The 16,209-nt window shown below is 43.7% G+C and overlaps 1 protein-coding gene across 2 annotated transcripts in view; it reads left to right on the top strand.

Annotated features, from left to right (window-relative positions):
• The first annotated feature begins 724 nt into the window (after positions 1-724).
• The window catches only part of fbp (fructose-1,6-bisphosphatase), a 167,757-nt gene continuing 152,272 nt past the window's right edge, over positions 725-16,209 (top strand). The window contains exons 1-2 of one of the 2 annotated variants that reach the window (XM_070097334.1): positions 725-881; positions 2,993-3,174. In XM_070097334.1, the coding sequence (XP_069953435.1) occupies positions 2,999-3,174 (176 nt within the window). In that variant the 5' untranslated portion in view covers positions 725-881; positions 2,993-2,998. Of the gene's footprint in view, positions 882-2,992; positions 3,201-16,209 lie in introns of those variants that run through there. The other variant, XM_070097337.1, reaches the window with a different exon arrangement.

Genomic DNA, 16,209 nt, shown 5'->3' with positions numbered 1-16,209 from the left:
GACACGATGGAAAATAGACACAAATGCAGGATAACGAGATCCTTTATTGACTACGTTACGCGCACACAGTGGGCTTTATAAGTCGCGAACAGTTTTGTTTTTGACTTTATAAAGCCCACTGTATATACTTGGAGTATACCTGGAGAGTGTGTGGACGAAACGTCAACAAAGAATGGCATTATACTGCATTTGTATCTATTTTTCCATGCTATTAGTTTCAGTTAATATGGCAGAATCTTGGGGAATATGATTCTTTATGGCATCATTGTGCGGGTTGCGGGATCGATATAGATCCGCTGTTGTATTTTAAAAGCCAAAGAAGGTCAAGGAGGTTTGTTCTAGTGTATTGACAGTGACCAGGTGAACTCTATAGAGGGAAAAGCTTAAACTTGTCGAAAATTTCGGAAACACCTATGGGTTAAATATTTTTTATATGACCTTCATTGGTTAGACACAACGTAACCCACCGTTTTACCACTTTCATCCATATAAAGTTGGCGCTCGCTGACCGCGTAAAAAGGGGGATAAGGGAACAATGAGGAGACCCCAATAAAAATAAGCAATTTTGTTAGATTATATTGGATTATCATTAATTAAATCTACATACTTTTTTTTTTAACTCATAACATTTATGTACCTCAAGCATACTGTAAAAAAAAATGTTATATAACCAAAGCCTAAATAAAAGCTTACTTAACAATTGCACTGATGTCAACATCTGGCTGGCAGCCACCCAGGCCTGCACCGCTGGTATACCGGTAGCAGCGTCTCAGTAACAGCGGCACCCTCAGTGCCTTCGTGTAGTGCCATACCTCCCTCCCTCTACCAGTGCTCCATCTAAACTTCTGTTGCATCAGCAAATAAACCACCGCGCAAGTTTTGTAAGCATTAATATTCTAATTAGACAACTTTAGTATGCACTTCATACCTATCTCGTGGTGAGAGAGGGTGTGCGGGTATGCAGTGTTGTAATCACCAAGGTTAAGAAAGGTCGTGAGAAAGGACACGTCTCTCAGTCTGGTTGTGGCCTCTCTTGGGTGGGGTGTCGGGGGGGTGTCGGGGGGGGGGGGGAAGAATTGATCGTCACAGCCCAACCAGCCACCCCAAACACTCCCCACAGATACGAAAGCATAGCTAGCTTTCGTTACCACTATGTAATTATCATATTAATAGGGTAAAATCACATTGCTGACGTATGCAGTATTGCTAAATAATAATAATAAAAAAACCGCTTACCTCTGTCCTCGTCTTCACTTCAACCTTACCCCAGGAGTGCAGCTTAGGTCACTGGTGAGACCATTGGACTCAAGATCACATGATCCCTCGTTCGATTCCCTGGCACGGAGATGTATAAAGGCCAGTTTACTTACACACTTGCTGTCCTTGACCATATAGTATTAAAAATTGGTACTTGTGTGTTAGCTGACTAGTGTAGGTTGCTTCCAAGGTAAAAACGTGTTAGAAAACTCCAGTACTTCAGTAAGAAAGCAGTTTGGTTCTCCGTATAAGGCATTCCAGTTCCTGCCGGAAGCATTCAGTTGCTAAGTAAAAGGTATCCGCTTACCTGATAATGTTAATTTAAATAAAAATCTCATTAACAAAAAACAGCCTATCGTCAGTACCTCTTGTCTGATCAACCATCTACTCAAGTATGAAATACTGAGGCCAGTGTGGTCTCAGTATTTCATACTTGAGTAGATGGCTAACTCACGTTACTGTGTTAACCCATCACCTGTGTAATATAATGGTTTTCCTTCTGCACTAAATTGTCTTTAAATTTTTGTGTCAAGAGGCTGGCCATATCGAGGCCTTGAATGATTTACTGACCTCACCAGTTTTACTTTTAGGAGAAAATCCTAGTGTTCACAAACACGAAGCCGCGGTGTCAACACTGTCTAAAACTTTCACAGATTTATTTCTAATTGTGAATGCATACAACATATAAAACCCTGAACAAATGTTCGGATTACAAATATCACTATTTTTTACAAAACTATCAAATTTCATTCAACTAACTGCATGTAACAATTTTCTAAGTTTTTGATCAGTCAGCAGGGCAGTCAAATTCTCTGAAATTAATAACGAGAGAATTGGAATCCTGGCCAGATATAATGTTACATATGTATTTTTTAATACAGCTTAAAATATAGTTTTTCCAGTGTGTTCTACAGAAATATCACATGTTACATAAGGGATCATACAGATAAAATTATCACCATTATACATTAATGGTATACAATACCGGCAAGTAGATGAATAAGACAGGAAACATGCATCAGCCGGGTATTTTTTATTGTGACGACATTTCGCCAAACATTGGCTTTATCAGTCCAATACAGAAAATTAAACTGGAGATGATCAGTCCATCAGTCTTGATGAAGCTTTACATGAATGAGATTCATCAAGACCAATAGACTGAACACCTTTCAAGACTGAAGGGCTGATCACCTCAAAGAACTTCACGTCTTTCACCGTCTCCAACACATTCATCGAGGCTGAGGGAATGATTCCCTCAGACTACTTCATGACTTCCACCATCCCCAGTATATAAAAAAAAATATCTGCATTAGACTGATCAATCCAATGATTGGTGAAACGTCTCTGCAGTAAATATACCCAGGTGTTACACATGTGTCTTATTCATCAACTATCAACATTCTCTTGGGAATTCTTAGTAATAAAAAATCTCTTCTTTACTTCTTGATTTAGAAACCATCAGAGAATGTTGTTGGTTCTGTCTGTAAGGTTCCTTAGTATTAATTTTATGTAGGACATACTGAAAATTCTAGATTTAAGGTTAAAACAACACAAATCTAATATTAGAGTTGGCCAGCATTCGAAAGCTCTATTTATGTAAGATAATTTAATCATATTATTAAATGGATAAACAGTAAGACATCACACTGTGAGGATCGTTCAGTACACTATACATACACCGTACATCCTTAATGTTGCATTGGTACATTATAGCTGAGAAAATTCTTTGGTTTAGGTGAAGATGACGTCTCAAGATTCCCCGATCAACACCAACTGCCTGACGCTAACACGGTTCATATTGAAAGAGCAGAAGAAACATCCGGAGGCGACGGGTGAACTCACTATGCTCATAATGGGCATCCAGACGGCTGTCAAATGTATCTCCAATGCTGTGAGGAAGGCTGGCATCGCTGCTCTGTGAGTCCCTTCCTAGTATCTCTCCTGTAAGTGTACCCTTTGTCCGCCTTCTCTTTGAGTTTGCATATTGTACTCTTCCTGAACTCGTCGAATTCTATTTGCGAAGGCTGAGTCACAGCTCCTGGCCGGCATTATTAGATATACCGGAAGGAGGAACTTTTTGAGAGGCTGCCTGAGATTTTCTTGTTTTTCTTCCTCCAACTTTTCAATTCTATTTCGTTCACAATTCGGCTTTAAATTTTTCAAAGCTTGCTTATGGTAACAAGGATAAAATTCATGGAACAAACGGCATTTTGACGTACCCTGTGACCAAAGTTGTTGAACCCATCCCTAGGATCCTGGAATGGCTCTTATAACTTCCATAACCCTCAGTGGCGGACCGTCAACATTCAAAAACGGTGCCTAAGAAATCAGCGACGATGGAGTGAAATTTATATGTGTAGATGCAGACTTGACCAATTTATGTGTAAAATTGTTTGAAATTTTTATTTCCGTTAAATCACTCAAAATAATTTTAGTTTATCTCTTCTGAACGGCTTCAATATTTACTGGGTGATGCAACTTAGGGCCAGGATAGTACCTATTAAGTTCTGTTTACATGCTGGGAAATTTGTCATTGTAGTAAAATGGTAAAGGAAACTTAGAATCGTTGTAACTCCTGCCATAACTGGAAAATGACTCACGTGATCGGCTTCAAACGTTCACAACTTGTGTGGTTTCCTTAACATAAAGTTCACTCTGCTATTGGGCGGCACGAGTCCAAATTTGCAAATTTCATTGAATAAATAGTAATTTTAAATTTTTATTCAATAATTAAAGAATGATTTTTCTAATTAGCTCCAAAATATTAGCAATGCCCCGCGGCCCGGTGGTAAAAGCTCTCGCTTCACACGATGAGGGCCCGGGTTCGATTCCCGGCGAAAGTAGAAACATTAGGGGCGTGTTTCCTTATACCGGCTGTCTATGTTTACCCATCAGTAATAATTGGTACCTGGGTGTTAGTCGACTGGTGTGGGTCGCATCCTGGAACAGAACTGACCTAATTTGCCAGAAATGTTCAGCATAACAAGTGGCTTTCTTTATAGTAGAATGTTACTGATGTCAGCTAGGCAAACTACCGTCCCTCCATTTCCCCCCAAACTACTTCTTAAATCACATCCGAAGCTTCACCTTGAAGCCAAACATGATGCCTTCTTAAGCTGTATTGATAACTTAGTCACACAGTACACACTCTCACAAATTATTTACGTTGATAGTTCTGTTCACCAATCCACTGGTGCAGCTGGTAGTGCTGCTGTTGTCATACAGTGATGGCTCTCTTAAATAAACTGGAGCACGCATCAATAACTGGGCCTCTACCCTTTAGACAGAACTGTTTGCTATACTCCTTGCATTCAAATACGTTCATGTAGCTAAGGTTGACACTTTAATTGTAACTGATTCTCTATCATCCATAAATGCTCTCAACTCATTAAGTATCAATTGTGGCATGTTTGTGTCAGAAGCCAGACACAGGTATAGTATCATTGTGGACAGTGGAGTCAGAGTGCACATGCTGTGGATTCCATCTCACATTGGTCTTCAGCTGCATGATAGACCTGATAAATTGGCTAAGCTGTATGCTTTCCAAGAGGTGGTAGATTACAATCTTGGCTTGTCAGGTAGAAGTTTGAGAACAATAATACGAAAAGAACTTCAACTGAACTTTATTGACTTAAGACTCAGGGAGATTGACACAAATCAGTCCATCTATCATCATTCTATCATGCAGGAGGAGCCACATGTCTATGGTGCATCCAACAAAATAATCAGACTCTTGGATGTCACTACCGCCCGGCTCCGGCTGGGTTACAAGTATCTTTGGCAGGTTAAATCACCACCACCAGATGTAGACCAAATGAAATGTAAACTTTGCCAGATGGACTATTGTCACACCCGGCGTCATTATGTACTGGAGTGCGATAAAATTAATGAATTCAGAGACAACTCACTCAGAAATGTTCAAGATATGTCAAAGTATTTTATCCACAGTGGTATATTACCTGGAGTTTACCTGGAGAGAGTTTCGGGGGTCAACGCCCCCGCGGCCCGGTCTGTGACCAGGCCTCCTGGTGGATCAGCGCCTGATCAACCAGGCTGTTGCTGCTGGCTGCACGCAAACCAACGTACGAGCCACAGCCCGGCTGATCAGGAACTGACTTTAGGTGCTTGTCCAGTGCCAGCTTGAAGACTGCCAGGGGTCTGTTGGTAATCCCCCTTATGTGTGCTGGGAGGCAGTTGAACAGTCTCGGGCCCCTGACACTTATTGTATGGTCTCTTAACGTGCTAGTGACACCCCTGCTTTTCATTGGGGGGATGGTGCATCGTCTGCCAAGTCTTTTGCTTTCGTAGTGAGTGATTTTCGTGTGCAAGTTCGGTACTAGTCCCTCTAGGATTTTCCAGGTGTATATAATCATGTATCTCTCCCTCCTGCGTTCCAGGGAATACAGGTTTAGAAACCTCAAGCGCTCCCAGTAATTGAGGTGTTTTATCTCCGTTATGTGCGCCGTGAAAGTTCTCTGTACATTTTCTAGGTCGGCAATTTCACCTGCCTTGAAAGGTGCTGTTAGAGTGCAGCAATATTCCAGCCTAGATAGAACAAGTGACCTGAAGAGTGTCATCATGGGCTTGGCCTCCCTAGTTTTGAAGGTTCTCATTATCCATCCTGTCATTTTTCTAGCAGATGCGATTGATACAATGTTATGGTCCTTGAAGGTGAGATCCTCCGACATAATCACTCCCAGGTCTTTGACGTTGGTGTTTCGCTCTATTTCGTGGCCAGAATTTGTTTTGTACTCTGATGAAGATTTAATTTCCTCATGTTTACCATATCTGAGTAATTGAAATTTCTCATCGTTGAACTTCAAATTGTTTTCTGCAGCCCACTGAAAGATTTGGTTGATGTCCGCCTGGAGCCTTGCAGTGTCTGCAATGGAAGACACTGTCATGCAGATTCGGGTGTCATCTGCAAAGGAAGACACGGTGCTGTGGCTGACATCCTTGTCTATGTCGGATATGAGGATGAGGAACAAGATGGGAGCTAGTACTGTGCCTTGTGGAACAGAGCTTTTCACCGTAGCTGCCTCGGACTTTACTCTGTTGACGACTGCTCTCTGTGTTCTGTTAGTGAGGAAATTATAGATCCATCGACCGACTTTTCCTGTTATTCCTTTAGCGCGCATTTTGTGCGCTATTACGCCATGGTCACACTTGTCGAAGGCTTTTGCAAAGTCTGTATATATTACATCTGCATTCTTTTTGTCTTCTAGTGCATTTAGGACCTTGTCGTAGTGATCCAGTAGTTGAGACAGACAGGAGCGACCTGTTCTAAACCCATGTTGCCCTGGGTTGTGTAACTGATGGGTTTCTAGATGGGTGGTGATCTTGCTTCTTAGGACCCTTTCAAAGATTTTTATGATATGGGATGTTAGTGCTATTGGTCTGTAGTTCTTTGCTGTTGCTTTACTGCCCCCTTTGTGGAGTGGGGCTATGTCTGTTGTTTTTAGTAACTGAGGGACGACCCCCGTGTCCATGCTCCCTCTCCATAGGATGGAAAAGGCTCGTGATAGGGGCTTCTTGCAGTTCTTGATGAACACAGAGTTCCATGAGTCTGGCCCTGGGGCAGAGTGCATGGGCATGTCATTTATCGCCTGTTCGAAGTCATTTGGCGTCAGGATAACATCGGATAGGCTTGTGTTAATCAAATTTTGTGGCTCTCTCATAAAAAATTCATTTTGATCTTCGACTCTCAGTCTGGTTAGCGGCTTGCTAAAAACTGAGTCATATTGGGACTTGAGTAGCTCACTCATTTCCTTGCTGTCATCTGTGTAGGACCCATCTTGTTTAAGTAGGGGCCCAATACTGGGCGTTGTTCTCGATTTTGATTTGGCATAGGAGAAGAAATACTTTGGGTTTCTTTCGATTTCATTTATAGCTTTTAGTTCTTCCCGCGATTCCTGACTCCTAAAGGATTCTTTTAGCTTAAGTTCGATGCTTGCTATTTCTCTGACCAGTGTCTCCCTGCGCATTTCAGATATATTGACCTCTTTTAGCCGCTCTGTTATTCTTTTCCGTCGCCTGTAAAGGGAGCGCCTGTCTCTTTCTATTTTACATCTACTCCTCCTTTTTCTTAGAGGAATAAGCCTTGTGCATACATCGAGTGCCACCGAGTTAATCTGTTCTAGGCATAAGTTTGGGTCTGTGTTGCTTAGTATATCTTCCCAGCTTATATCGGTTAGGACTTGGTTTACTTGGTCCCACTTTATGTTTTTGTTATTGAAGTTGAATTTGGTGAATGCTCCCTCGTGACTAGTCTCATTTTGTCGGTCTGGGGCTCCTCGCATACATGTCTGAACCTCAATTATGTTGTGATCTGAGTATATTGTTTTTGATATGGTGACATTTCTTATCAGATCATCATTGTTAGTGAATATGAGGTCTAGTGTATTCTCCAGTCTAGTAGGCTCTATTATTTGCTGGTTTAAATTGAATTTTGTGCAGAGATTTAAAAGCTCGTGTGAGTGTGAGTTTTCATCAGAGCTGCCTCCTGGTGTTATTACTGCAACAATATTATTTGCTATATTCCTCCATTTTAGGTGCCTTAAGTTGAAATCCCCCAGGAGCAAGATGTTGGGTGCAGGAGCTGGAAGATTTTCCAGACAGTGGTCAATTTTTAACAGCTGTTCCTGGAATTGCTGGGATGTTGCATCCGGAGGCTTGTAGACTACCACAATGACTAGGTTTTGGTTCTCGACCTTTACTGCTAAAACTTCCACTACGTCATTTGAGGCATTAAGCAGTTCTGTGCAAACAAGTGACTCTGCAATGTACAGGCCAACCCCCCCCCCCTTTTGCCTGTTCACTCTGTCACATCTGTATAGGTTGTAACCTGGGATCCATATTTCATTGTCCAAGTGATCCTTTATGTGGGTCTCAGTGAAAGCCGCGAACATTGCCTTTGCCTCTGCAAGCAGTCCACGGATGAAAGGTATTTTGTTGTTTGTTGCTGGCTTTAGACCCTGTATATTTGCAAAGAAGAATGTTATCGGACTGGTGGTATTGTTGGTACTGGGGGGGGATTTTTTTTCCGGCATTAGTATCTGTATCTGTTGGTTTGGAGTGGAGGCCATCGACTGTGGTTCCACTCCAGGAATGACTGGATTTGGTGTACGATTTCTGCCATTTCCTGCCAGTTTTTTTTCCTTCCTGGCACTAAAAAACCTCTCCCTCTTGAGTGGCTGTGGCTACCCAGGTTTTCCCATGGCCTGGATGTTTTGTATCTTTTTGTCCCCTTTAGATGGTATGCCTGGCAATTTAAGTTATAGCACAGTCTTTCCTGTACTGAAGAGGTACACATTTCAGGGTGAAAAAGCTTACAGGAAGGGAGTTTGCATTTTCCTGTTGTCATATGGGCATGGCATTTTCTAGGGTGGTCATAGTTGCACGTCCCATCTGTTTTTCCAGATTTCCCATGCCAGCAGATACCAAGTGCATAGTATGTGCACAGGCTTGGTTTCCGCTTACCTTGGGTTTCTGTGACTGTATTCCCTGTTGGTGCATGTTTCCCTGTCTTACTTCTATCCTCCCTAGCACCAACAATGGAGCTCCCACCAGTTGTTTTTGGTAATTTATCCTCACTAATGCTATTGGAGTCCTCTTGTTTGCTATTTCCTGCGGTATTTCTAGTTTGCAATATTGGTTTTATCTTATCTTTGACTACACTTGTTTCCCTACTATGGCTCCTGTCCCCTATGAGGTCATTTATATGTATTCCTTCCTGCGTATAATTCCCGACTACCTGGACAAAATCTCCAGCTTCACCATTACTGTCTCCCAGGACAGTATCTCCAGCTTCACCATTTCTGTCTCCCAGGACAGCACCTCCAGCTTCACCATTACTGTCTCCCAGGACAGCACCTCCAGCTTTACTATTACTGTCTCCCAGGACATCACCTCCAGCCTTACAGTTTGTGACTACATGGCCAGTATCAAGGGCAGTACCATTCAGCCCAGACTTTTTATGTTCCCATCTGTTGTAGAAAGCTTCCAGGTTTTCTATGAAAGCAGCTTTGATGTTGTCCTCTTTTAATACCCTTGTGATTTTAGTCCACAGATTTTCCTCATTTGGGCATACCCAGAAACACTTCTCTGTTTTAATACTGCTTGTAGCTAGTTCTGGGATATCTGCACAAGGGGCGTGACACCAATTTCCACAAAAATGACAATTTATCCATGTGGAAGCCCGTTTGTTTGACTGACCACAGACTACACACAGCTTCATAATGATTTGAATGGTTGATTTACTGCAATTCTACTAGCAACCTCTTGAATATTATATTAATAACCTTAAATGAAGCTCTAGCTATTTGTATTTCTGTTTCTAACTCTTTTTGTATATTGGACAGCTTACCGTCACGTTCCTGATTTTTAATGTTTGTGTTTATAAGGGCGCCTACAACCCCATCCATTTACAGTCTGCTTTATTGTCCAACGAAACTGTTTGAAACCAGTCCCGGGTTCGGACCAGTCAAGGGTTCGGACCAGTCAAGGGTCCGGACCAGTCGATCTGCTCTGATCAGTGGGTCACTTATTTAAAACATACTGGTCGGTGATTTGAGCTAACACATGAAGGATCTACTGGAAATTATCTACCCGAGTAATATGTGATTTGACTGATACAAAAGTATAACTTGCGTGTTGAAGAGCCGGTGATATCTGGCAGCTCCTACAATGACGAACGGTCACCTCCTTGTTTATCAATCGCTGTATCTGGCTTTTCTATTTTTTTTTTCCGTCTCCACCACAATAAATGCTATATTATCACTATAGTTGACTGGTGCAATTTTGGAGGAAGGACGCTTTTTCTGTAGTAATAATTGCTTCTCGTTGTGTATATTGCGACCGCTGGTAACTACAGGTTATATGAAATTCACAGTAACGTCTCGTATTTCAAGAAAAGAAACTAATGAAAGTCACTCCACTCCACTAAGTACCATTATAATACTGGTTAGTTGCTACTACAACACTGTATTCTGCTATTCACTGGTATCACTAGATTATATGCGAGTACACTAGCAGGCCAGGAAGATTATTAGAAACAGCTGACCTGTGGTAAGTTTCTGGCGACTTCTGGCACCTTCCTCTATAGGCTTATCACTTCATTTACAAATTCACCTGTTTTCAAATGACACTTTAGCCTTTATCATCAATATACTAGGGAGCCACTGTAGTATACACTATACACTATGTATACTCAATGATATCAGGGAGACTTTCTTTCCTCTGACATGAAAAGTTCAATTATTATTATTTTTTTCCACACGGGACACAGGCCTATGATTCCCCTCTGGCAGTAAACTCTGCTACGCAGTGCACACTAATTCTCCTTTTTTGACTCAGTATATAATGTTTTCCGCCCAAGACCATTCTGAAAAAATACCCTGACTTTGCTTACTGTAAATACAGCATTACCGTTTGTGTGTGTGTGTGTACTTACCTAGTTGTGGTTGCGGGGTTCGAGTCACAGCTCCTGGCCCCGTCTCTTCACCTGGCCGCTACCCGGTCATTCTTCCCGCTCCATGAGCTTTACCATACCTCTTCTTAAAGCTATGTATGGATCCTGCCTCCACTACATCACTACCCAGGCTATTCCACTTCCTGACAACTCTGTGACTGAAGAAATACTTCCTAACATCCCTGTGACTCAGATGAGTCACAGGGATGTTAGGAAAGGATGTTAGTGTGACCCCTCGTTGCTGTGTCCCATCTCTGGAACATCCTGTCTCTGTCCACCTTGTCTATACCTCTCAGTATTTCCTGTGTGTACTCACCTAATTGTACTCACCTAATTGTGGTTGCAGGGGTCGAGACTCAGCTCCTGGCCCCGCCTCTTCACTGATCGCTACTGGATCCTCTCTCTCTCTGCTTCCTGAGCTTTGTCATACCTCTTCTTAAAACTATGTATGGTTCCTGCCTCCACTACTTCACTTGCTAGGCTATTCCACTTGCTGACAACTCTATGACTGAAGAAATACTTCCTAACGTCCCTGTGACTCGTCTGAGTCTTCAGCTTGCAGTTGTGACCCCTTGTCCCTGTGTCCCCTCTCTGGAACATCCTATCTCTGTCCACCTTGTCTATTCCCCGCAGTATCTTGTATGTCGTTATCATGTCTCCCCTGACCCTTCTGTCCTCCAGTGTCGTCAGTCCGATTTCCCTTAACCTTTCCTCGTACGACATTCCCTTGAGCTCTGGGACTAGCCTTGTTGCAAACCTTTGTACTTTCTCTAACTTCTTGACGTGTTTGACCAGGTGTGGGTTCCAGACTGGTGCTGCATACTCCAGTATGGGCCTAACATACACAGTGTACAGTGTCTTGAACGATTCCTTATTAAGGTATCGGAACGCTATTCTCAGGTTTGCCAGGCGCCCGTATGCTGCAGCGGTTATTTGGTTGATGTGTGCCTCCGGTGATGTGCTCGGTGTTATGGTCACCCCAAGGTCTTTTTCCCTGAGTGAGGTCTGTAGTCTTTGTCCACCTAGCCTGTACTCTGTCTGCGGTCTTCTTTGCCCCTCCTCAATCTTCATGACTTTGCATTTGGCTGGATTGAATTCGAGAAGCCAGTTACTGGACCACATGTCCAGCCTCTCCAGGTCTCTTTGCAGTCCTGCCTCATCCTCGTCCGATTTAATTCTTCTCATCAACTTCACGTCATCTGCGAACAGGGACACTTCAGAGTCTATTCCTTCCATCATGTCGTTCACATATATCAAAAATAGCACTGGTCCTAGAACTGACCCCTGTGGGACCCCGCTCGTAACAGGCGCCCACTGTGATACCTCTTCACGTACCATGACTCGTTGCTGCCTCCCTGTCAGGTATTCCCTTATCCATTGCAGTGCCCTTCCTTTTACGTGTGCCTGATCCTCCAGCTTCTGCACTAATCTCTTGTGGGGAACTGTGTGTGTGTGTGTGTGTGTGTGTGTGTGTGTGTGTGTGTGTGTGTGTGTGTGTGTGTACTCACCTAGTTGTACTCACCTAGTTGAGGTTGCGGGGGTCGAGTCCGAGCTCCTGGCCCCGCCTCTTCACTGATCGCTACTAGGTCACTCTCCCTGAGCCGTGAGCTTTATCATACCTCTGCTTAAAGCTATATATGGATCCTGCCTCCACTACATCGCTTCCCAAACTATTCCACTTACTGACTACTCTGTGGCTGAAGAAATACTTCCTAACATCCCTGTGATTCATCTGTGTCTTCAGCTTCCAACTGTGTCCCCTTGTTACTGTGTCCAATCTCTGGAACATCCTGTCTTTGTCCACCTTGTCAATTCCTCTCAGTATTTTGTGTGTGTGTGTGTGTGTGTGTGTGTGTGTGTGTTTACGTATGTGTGTATGTATGTGTGTGTGTATGTGTATGTTTGTGTATGTACTCACCTATTTGTACTCACCTATTTGTGGTTGCAGGGGTCGAGTCACAGCTCCTGGCCCCGCCTCTTCGCTGATTGCTACTAGGTCCTCTCTCTCCCTGCCCCATGAGCTCTATCATACCTCGCCTTAAAACTATGTATGGTTCCTGCCTCCACCACATCACTTTCTAGGCTATTCCATGGCCTGACTACTCTATGACTGAAGAAATACTTCCTAACATCCCTTTGATTTATCTGAGTCTTCAACTTCCAATTGTGACCTCTTGTGTCTGTGTCCCATCTCTGGAACATCCCGTCTTTGTCCACCTCGTCTATTCTGCGCAGTATTTTATATGTCGTTATCATGTCTCCCCTGACCCTCCTGGCCTCCAGTGTCGTCAGGCCGATTTCCCTCAACCTTTCTTCATAGGACAATCCCCGTAGCTCTGGGACTAGTCTTGTTGCATACCTTTGCACTTTCTCTAATTTCTTGACGTGCTTGACTAGGTGTGGATTCCAAACTGGTGCTGCATACTCCAGTATGGGCCTGACGTAGATGGTGTACAGAGTCTTAAATGAATCCTTACTGAGGTATCGGAACGCTATCCGTAGGTTTGCCAGGCGCCCGTATGCTGCAGCAGTTATCTGATTGATGTGCGCCTCAGGAGATATGCTCGGTGTTATACTCACCCCCAGATCTTTTTCCTTGAGTGAGGTTTGCAGTCTTTGGCCATCTAAACTATATTGTTTCTGCGGTCTTCTTTGCCCTTCCCCAATCTTCATGACTTTGCATTTGGCATGGTTAAATTCAAGGAGCCAGTTGCTGGACCAGGCTTGTAGCCTGTCCAGATCTCTTTGTAGTCCTGCCTGATCCTCGTCCGATTCGATTCTTCTCATTAACTTCACATCGTCTGCAAACAAGGACACTTCTGAGTCTATCCCTTCCGTTATGTCGTTCACGTATACCAAGAACAGCACAGGTCCTAGGACTGACCCCTGTGGAACCCCGCTTGTCACAGGCGCCCACTCTGACACCTCGTCGCGTACCATGACTCGTTGTTGCCTCCCTGTCAGATATTCTCTGATCCATTGCAGTGCCTTTCCTGTTATGTGTGCCTGGTCCTCTAGCTTTTGCAGTAACCTCTTGTGAGGAACTGTGTCGAAAGCCTTCTTGCAGTCCAAAAATACGCAGTCGATCCACCCCTCTCTCTCTTGTCTTACTTCTGTCACCTTGTCATAAAACTCTAGTAGGTTTGTGACACAGGATTTTCCTTCCCTGAAACCGTGCTGGTTGTCAATTATACACTTGTTTCTTTCCAGGTGCCCCACCACTCTCCTCCTGATGATCTTCTCCATGACCTTGCATACTATACACGTTAGTGATACAGGTCTGTAGTTTAGTGCCTCATGTCTGTCTCCCTTTTTAAAAATTGGGACTACATTTGCCATTTTCCATACCTCAGGGAGTTGCCCAGTTTCAAATGATGTGTTGAAGATCTTTGTTAATGGCTCACACAATATCTCTGCTCCCTCTTTAAGGACCCATGGAGAGATGTTGTCTGGTCCCACCGCCTTTGAGGTGTCAAGTTCGCATAGCAGCTTCTTCACCTCCTCCTTGGTTATATGTACCTCATCCAGCACTTGCTGGTGTGCCCCCCTGTTCTGATTTCTTGGAGTCCTACTGGTTTCCACTGTAAATACCTCTTTAAATCTTGTGTTGAGCTCCTGACATACCTCTCGGTCGTTTCTTGTGAATTCCCCATCACCCTTCCTCAGTCTGATTACCTGGTCCTTGACTGTTGTTTTCCTCCTGATGTGGCTGTACAACAGCTTCGGGTCAGTCTTTACTTTTGATGCTATGTCATTTTCATATTGTCTCTGAGCCTCCCTTCTTATCTGTGCATATTCGTTTCTGGCTCTTCGGCTGATTTCTTTATTTTCCTGAGTTCTCTGTCTTCTGTACCTTTTCCATTCTCTAGTACACCTAGTTTTTGCCTCCCTACACCTTTGGGTGAACCAAGGACTCGTTCTGTTCTTCCCATTATTTCTGTTTCCCTTGGGAACAAACCTCTCCTCTGCCTCCTTGCATTTTGTTGCTACATAGTCCATCATTTCTTGTACTGGTTTTCCTGTCAGTTCCCTCTCCCACTGAATGTCTTGAAGGAAGTTCCTCATGCCTGAGTAGTTCCCCCTTTTGTAGTTTGGTTTTTCCCAGCCTATTCCTGCTACTCTCTCCACTTGGAGCTCAACTATGTAGTCGAAGCACAGAACCACATGATCACTAGCTCCCAGGGGCCTTTCATACATGATACCCTCGATGTCCGAACTACTCATGGTGAATACAAGGTCCAACCTTGCTGGTTCATCCTCTCCTCTCTCTCTGGTAGTGTCTCTAACATGTTGATGCATGAGGTTCTCCAGTACCACATCCATCATCTTGGCTCTCCATGTTTCGGGACCCCCATGGGGCTCCAGGTTTTCCCAGTCAATCTCCTTGTGATTGAAATCACCCATAACTAGTAACTTTGCTCCCCCCATGTGTGCTCTCCTGGCCACCTCGGCTAGTGTGTTGATCATTGCTCTGTTGCTCTCATCGTATTCTTCTCTTGGCCTCCTGCAGTTCTGTGGTGGGTTGTACATTACTGCAATTATCACCTTATGTCCCTCAGACTGGATTGTTCCTACTAAGTAGTCCCTTTCGCCCATGCCATCCATTCCTTCCATTTTCTCAAAACCCCACTGGTTTTTAATGAGCAGTGCAACTCCTCCTCCCCCTCTCCTCCCTCTGTCTTTCCTGAAGATTTGATATCCGGATGGAAAGATTGAATCTGTTATTATTCTGGTGAGTTTTGTTTCTGTGAGTGCTATTATGTCTGGGGATGTCTCTTTGATTCTTTCGTGCCACTCCTCATACTTGTTTGTTATTCCATCTGCATTTGTATACCACACCTTCAACTTCTTTTCTAAGACTGTGGTCTGGGAAGTATATTGGGGTTGGGGAAGTGGGAGACCTGGTAAGGAACCATGGGTTGTTGCTGTGGGGGTGAAGTTTGTAATGTAGTGGGTGGGGGCATTGGATGTGGCATGGGTGTTTTGATTTAGAGTGTTTGGTTGCACTGGGGTTGACCTGGTTGGGAGGCTTCTATAGAAAGTTGTGAGGAAGGCTGTATTAGATCTTCTTCCTGGGTCTGGGATCTCCTGCCTGTCTTCTCCATCCCCTCTCTTTCCTCCTTTCGCCTTTGTACCATCTCTCTCAGTTTCTTCCTTTCTTCTTGTGTTCTGTCGCGGTCGAGATACACCCTCCTGTATGCCGTCATGTCCCTTAATCGTGCTTTCTCCTGCAGTATCATATATGCGTGAGTGCTTGTACTCGTGTGTGTATGTATACTCGTGTATGTGTGTGTGTGTGTGTGTGTGTGTGTGCGTGTGTGTGTATGTGTGTGTGTGTGTGTGTTTGTGTGTGTGTGTGTGTGTGTGGTATAAACCTTGGTAATAAATACCGACAAGTTGGTTTAGAAAGACACGTAAGCAAACACTATAACATATTTATTAGAAAACGTTTCGGTCCTGGGACCTTGATCACTCACCTATTT

Source organism: Cherax quadricarinatus, chromosome 57, assembly GCF_038502225.1.
Source record: "Cherax quadricarinatus isolate ZL_2023a chromosome 57, ASM3850222v1, whole genome shotgun sequence".
Classification (NCBI taxonomy): Eukaryota; Metazoa; Arthropoda; class Malacostraca; order Decapoda; family Parastacidae; genus Cherax; species Cherax quadricarinatus.
The sequence above is the reverse complement of the archived record's forward strand: the minus strand, read 5'-3'. Positions and strand labels throughout refer to the sequence as shown.